At 30.6% G+C, this 6,930-nt stretch overlaps 1 protein-coding gene across 1 annotated transcript in view; it reads right to left on the bottom strand.

Annotated features, from left to right (window-relative positions):
* Positions 1–1,376: 1,376 nt before the first annotated feature.
* Positions 1,377–6,930, bottom strand: part of LOC106682240 (uncharacterized) — a 25,746-nt gene continuing 20,192 nt past the window's right edge. Inside the window, exons 5-8 of the mRNA XM_067047866.1 lie at positions 6,459–6,589; positions 3,854–3,895; positions 2,171–2,319; positions 1,377–1,580 (exon numbers count right to left, since the gene is read on the bottom strand). Coding sequence (XP_066903967.1) covers positions 1,420–1,580; positions 2,171–2,319; positions 3,854–3,895; positions 6,459–6,589 — 483 coding nt within the window. The 3' untranslated portion in view covers positions 1,377–1,419. The remainder of the gene's footprint in view (positions 1,581–2,170; positions 2,320–3,853; positions 3,896–6,458; positions 6,590–6,930) is intronic.

Here is a 6,930-nt window from a genome sequence, read left to right on the forward strand (position 1 = left end):
TATTGATTCTTGTTTTGTCCGAAGTTAAAATATAATTTTGTACTTAATATTAAAATAATTTTTCCTAATAAATTTAAAAGTTGGCAGAACAGAGACTTATTTCTAGTGCAATGAATTTGTTATATTATTGAAAAAAATAATATTTACTGCCATGTTCTTTTTCTATTATTTATTATTCACATTTTTTTTTTTATTATGGTTTTTATGTGAACATTATTTTAGTAAAAGGTGACTATGGAAACATTTACATAACTATCTCTGACTAAAAGTGTTTATTACTTCTATATATTAAATACATAAAATGACAAAATAAAATTGCCATTTATGATTTGAATTAATTATCAAGTTACTCCAGATATATTTGAATATGGAAGAAAACATTAGTTATTTATATAAGAAATATAATTCATTATATAAACAAAAACAACTTAAAATTTAAGAGATAAAATATAAATATTAATTTAAATATTAAATAAAATTTTAACAATTGTAATAAAATAATTTGGTGGTTGGATCTTAATTGAAGTTCACAGATGGATAAGATCACATCTTTATAATAATTCCTAATAATTATTTCTACTTTAAAACCATACTTAAATATTTTTGGTTCGAACATTATCATAATTAAAACTATGAAGAGGATGGTCAGGGATGCGCTCACAAGGTAAATTATTTATATATATATTATCATAATTACTTTGATCATGAACACATTTAATGTAGTTTGCTCTTTGACCTTATTGTCTATTTAACATCTAATGAATTTTGTAATCATCAAAAATAACTTGTACTGGATTTTACTGCAAATAATTTTCTCTCGTGAGATCTCGTAGGTCTAACTTTGGTGGCTGCTGAGAAAGAACTGCTTGATCTCCTCTTCCAATGCCAGTTTAATATTGAAATAAATAAAAATTTTTGTTTTGTTTTTCACTTGTATCTTTATGTTCAAAAATAATTAATGATTAATTTTTAAGCATTTTAAAACTTTTTTATGAATATATAGTTGAAACTATTTATTAATTAATTTTTCTTTAAGAAATAATTTTTTTTTGTGGAATTATGTGGTATCACAGCTTATACAATGTCGTTTATTCTGAGTGGGTTAAGAAAAATGTAGAGAGTAATTGATAAATAAAAATGGATAAAAACTTCCAAAATAATGTAGCATGAATAACTAAGATTGGCTGAAGGGACGCAGCTCTATAAAGAGGTATTTAAAAATTTATTGGATGAGATTAGTGAGCTTCAGATTGTATTTTCGTAATAGGAGACCTAGGTATAATATATAGATATATGTAATATATAATGTATAAAGTTCTTAACACGGTTTCAAGCGAACCCCTCCCGGTTACAAATACTGAAATTGGAACATAATATAGACCAATAAAGTAAATACTTTATTACTAAAAAAATATTTCTTTAAGGATCCTTTTTTACATTGCCTATTTCATCCTTCAGGGGCATTTGGTATATCACCCTCTTCTGGTTTGGATATTGCTGCATCCGCATGATGTAAGAATAGTTCAAGTGCTTGGGTCCGAAGAGGCGGGTCTTTGCTCGGAATAAGGTATTGGCCAAATCTGCAAAGGGTCAATCCATTACAAAAGGTCATATCCATTACAAAATACTGATCTACATGACTATAATAAAGGCTATCTGGGCATACGGAGTTGAGTTTGAGTTAAATCCACTTGTTTCTAACCTGGCTTCTCCTTCATTTCCTAATAATCCTCCTAGGCATCTGAAAAGAAGATGGCCTCGAGATCTTCTAGAAGTGTTATTGGAGTTTTATCAATGGATAGATTCTCCAGATGTTTGTATCATGTGATTGTATCACTTACAGCAAATTTACTTGTTGTATATATTTTTATACAATTGTAAAAAACAATAAATAAATTATTAAACAAAAAAATTATTAACTTGGGCTATTAGCCCGCATTGTAACAAACTACTTTAGCGAATGTGACAAATCAATTATAATGTATGTTAGAAGAAATATTAGTATGAGCTGAATTATGTGTTAATAATATGAAAATTTTAGGTTGTCTCCTTAATAATGGCCTAAAGGGACGAAACGTCGGAGAGGTGATAAAATATGTTGAAAGTATAGGATCAAAATAATTTGTGTTTCTATTATATTTAATATATTTTATCAATAAAAATTATATACCATCGATTTGTTTTCCGACAAAGCCCCTTCTTGGCAAATTATGCTGCACTGGATCGTTGAACCCTGAACTTATGAACCTAGACACCTTCATTTCCGCCATTGTTGTTGTCACCTCACAGTGGCAGTTATCCGCTTTCTCTTTTGGGCAACTGAAATCGTTTTGGAATTACTTATTATAATCAGCTTAATTACTATAGTCTAATGTATCTAGGGATAAAACAGTAGTATCAATGTCAATTTACAACCTCTTTGGTTGTAGCCTTTTTGTAACTTAGCCCTAGTGTCAGTTAGTAGCTGGGGATGGCATAGCCCTACTCTCCTTCAAATCAAAAGTCAAGTCAAAAAAGGCCACGCTTATGAGCGGAAAGTATATGTTAAAATTAATAGGAATGTCCACCATAGTAATCTGTAGCGAGAGGGAGCAAGCGGTTCAGCCACAACCCGCCAGAGCGCTGCACCTCGAGCCTCGCCGAAGCGCTCAAATTTACATATTACTTTATTTTGTAAAAACATATTGTCATTTTTATATATTAATAATTTCTGTACATTACACTTAACAATATCTATACAATGATTAATAAACGATACCAAAACAATGCACTTAACTATCGGAAACTAGAACTGTTACTCTACCTCAGACTCTCTCTCTTACCTAGACCTCCTCTACCTGCTTCAGTGCCCAGGGCTCATCCCCTGGCACGGACGTTCCTTTCTTACCTACTATTGAATAAGCCTTGTCGAGGGCCTTCTGTAAAGTGGATATCAGGCTGGAGAACCGCCTAAGACTTAACTAACCCCGACAAATCTTAAGTGCAATAGAAAGTAGCCAGTGATTGGTTCGTACTCATCCCCTTCTCCTCTGTCATGCCCCTGAAAGGCGCATAAGGCCCGCCTCTTTGGCTTCACTTTTTCTGCCAACTAACCCTTTCCATCCTACGCCTTCCAAAGTTAGTAGAAACACAATGGGTGGCGGTTAAGATGTCATGATTTTTACTTTTATTATAATTTTAAGTAAAGAAATAAACAGTTAAAACCTACACAATATGAGGTAATTGTTTACCTTCCTACTGGCTCCTCTAGGCTTGGAAGGAAAGGGCTTTATTTAAGTAATTTATTAGGTTTATCCAAGTAGGAGAAGGACAAACTTTCATGTGTCACATCTTTATTGATACTCAAATGTAAAAATTACTACCCCTACGAAGATACATGTCATAAACTACTTAATAGTAAGTTAAATTTTCTTTATTCAATGTGGGTCGTAACGTTATTAATAAATAGTTTTTAATATTTACATTTTTTTTTAATGGTCACCCTGACCGCGTTATACATCATGGATAACGCCGTCAAGGAATTAACATCCTAATTGATAATTATTTTAACAGCTTATTTTTGATATGTCATTTATTCCGCTATAGTCTCATGAAAACTAAAATAAGAAATATAATATTTAATTGAATAATATAACAAAAATGTCCGTAAGGAGGTTAAATATATCTCTTCCTTCGACCGCTTCTGACTGTTCGAAACTGAACGGATCATGTGCATTAGTGGTTTTGGGAGGCAAAAACCCATACTACGCATGCTCCAGACAGACAAAAGTAGTTGATAGAAAAGACCTTATATATCCTAACTTATTAAAAATAAAACTCTTACCTTTAATAATCGTATATTAGTCGTACTTACCAATAACTTCCGGGCCCTAAACAATCGAATGCAGGAGCATGCCTGAAAAGATATACATAATATAGTTATAAAAAAGAATGTAAAACATTAATGAATAAAATTTCTAAAAAACTGTCGCCGAAAAATGCTTGGATGAAAGAGTATAATGGAGGGCATATTAGTACCAAAGCCCAAGAGGAGAAAGTCAGTAATTTCACCCCAATTTTCTATTACTTTAATGAAAACTATGAGTAATTACTATTCAAAATTGATGAGTCTGCCAAGTATGCCTAGGGGGAATAAAAATGGCAGTTTCAAAACGTTAAAAAAAAATTCTTTCATTCGGAGCTCTATATCTTTAAAACTACCATCAACACTAGAATACCTAATAGAACGTCATTTAAAGTAAAGTAAATTTTCTAAAATATGAGCCCTAATAGAGCTTTCAATAGTAACTCGAGGTATAGCTTACTAGGTATAGTTACTTTATAGTTACTAGGTATAGTTACTTTATAGTTACTAGGTATAGTTACTGAATTTAATTTGAAAGAATATATCTTAGGAACTATTAGGCATAAAGATATCAGTCAGCACTCAAATCAAAGCTAGTTTAATGTACTATAAAGTAGTTTATAATGTTTATCTTCGTAGGAGTAGTAGTTTTCATGATATTCGACAGAATAAATTCATAAAAGTTTAATTTCTAGTTGTTCAAATAAAATGTTTGATTTTCGAAAAAATATTGCTCAGGAACTATGAACGTACACGTACCTATATCTGGCAGAACTCATATTAAGGGTAATTTAACTTACTATAAACTAGTTTTCGACACGTATCTTCGCAGGAATAGTTCGAAGTTTTTATGACATTCGCATACGAATATAAATTTTGCAGATGCAACTATAAATCAATTTGATGTATAGGAAAATGGTCAGGGTTGCGGTCAAAGGAGAAACAAAAATAGTTTGCAACTATTTATTTTCCGACGTTTCGCCCCACTTTGTAGGGCTTCATCAGGGCTAAAAAGATACAAAAGAAACAAAAATAGTTTACAACTATTTATTTTCCGACGTTTCGCCCCACTTTGTAGGGCTTCATCAGGGCTAAAAAGATACAATGATAAGAATAAAAATACAAAGATAAGATACAATGATAAGAATAAAAATACAAAGATAAGATACAATGATAAGAATAAAAATACAAAGATAAGATACAATGATAAGAATAAAAATAAGTAACAATAAATAAGTAATTAAGTGAATAAAAATAAGTAACAATAAATAAATAATTAAGTGAATAAAAATAAGTAACAATAAAAAAGTAATTAAGTGAATAAAAATAAGTAACAATAAATAAGTAATTAAGTGAATAAAAATAAGTAACAATAAATAAGTAATTAAGTGAATAAAAATAAGTAACAATGGCACGAGTAAAAATTTTTAATATAAAAATACGTAAAATGTACAGTTAAAAAATACAGGAGATGTACATAAAACAAAAACAATACGGGGAAGGAAAAATTGAATCCCTTGAACATCTTGAACCCCTTCCAGTTAACCACAAAATCGATAAAAACTGTATCTCGCATACATACAGCCATATATTAAACTTAATTAAGACTAAATAATTTTACGCTCATTTTATTATCATCACCAAACATTTTTCTATTATACTTTTGTTTTTTTCTCCTGTTTGTTATCTCTTTATCCCTTAAATTATCCATCGCTGCATTTACTTATATTTATTCATCTATGTTTTATTTACTTTCTCTTTTACTTTGTCTTGTTTTTGGTAAACTGGTATTTCTCATGTTTCTTTTAACTTATATACATATATAAATCAATTTATTTCGTCAAATATAATAAAAAATACTACTCCTACAAAGATAAATTTAAAACCTACTTTATAGTGCATTAGACTAGCTTTAATTTGAGTGCTAATGAACACTTGTTCGTCGAATGGTTTTTGAGATGTAGATTTCACAAAATAAATTCACTGGCTTCACATTTTTCAGTCCATTTTTTATGAAATTTTGCTTTTTAAAAACCTATATCTCAAAAACTATTGAACGTAAATAGCTCTATTAGGGCTCATATTGTAGAAAATTTACTCTACTTTAAAGATGTTCTCTTTGATTTTCTAGTGTTGTCGGTAATTTTAAATATATTGAGTTCCGAATGAAAAATGTTTTTAAACAGCCGCCATTTTTTATTCCCTCTACCTGTACTTGACAGACTCATCAATTTTGACTAGTAATTATTGATAGTTTTCACTAAAGTAATCAAACATTGTGGTGAAATGACTTGTTTCTCCTCTTGGGCTGGTTAGTCGACAGAGTGCACCTTTCTACCTCTTTGTAATGTTACAATTCATTAACTGTAATGATAATTCACTTATTCATAAATTATCATTTCTTATTCCAATCCTTAAAGGCAGATAACAAATATTGTTCGTTATCCTTTCCAATATAATAGGCATATTTGTTCTAATATATCGAAATGGGGGAATTCCGAAGTGTCCAGTTTAAGTGTAGTCTAAGACACGCTGTTTTATAAGTCAAACTTACTCGATAACAATCCTACCTCTTTGGACCAAAGAGCTAATATATTAATATCGGACCACTTACGTACTCTCTTCGAGGCAGATAGCCTCGTCAATTTGGAGCCCTTCGTAGTTGCTGACCGCCGATGTCCAATCTGACCAGAAGGATTGAACGGTCGGTGCCCTCGAAGTCACCTCAGATGGGTCCTCGCAGAACTTACCTCGAACAGAAACGACACTATCTATCATTTATTATAGTAATAAACTCAAATATTATAAATTGAACTAAAAACAAAAAATAATTAATGTGTCTTTATCTTTCATTTAAAACATTTTACATGCACCGAGTATTGGTTACAACCAGCTTAACTTCCCGAACCACCCTCCTGTAATGATGTTATTGAATATTTGCCGAGCGTTCTAAACCATGATAATTTTTTTTTTTTTTTTTTTTCGAACCCTCTAAAACAGAAATAAAATGTGAGTTATTAGTGCATTACTGTGTAGAAAGAAAAAGTAATTCGTGTTGTGTCTTACCTTTTACTACCTTTGGTATT

The sequence above is a fragment of the Halyomorpha halys genome, unplaced genomic scaffold (genome assembly GCF_000696795.3).
Source record: "Halyomorpha halys isolate HHAL.00 unplaced genomic scaffold, Hhal_1.1 Scaffold398.1, whole genome shotgun sequence".
NCBI classification, from domain to species: Eukaryota; Metazoa; Arthropoda; class Insecta; order Hemiptera; family Pentatomidae; genus Halyomorpha; species Halyomorpha halys.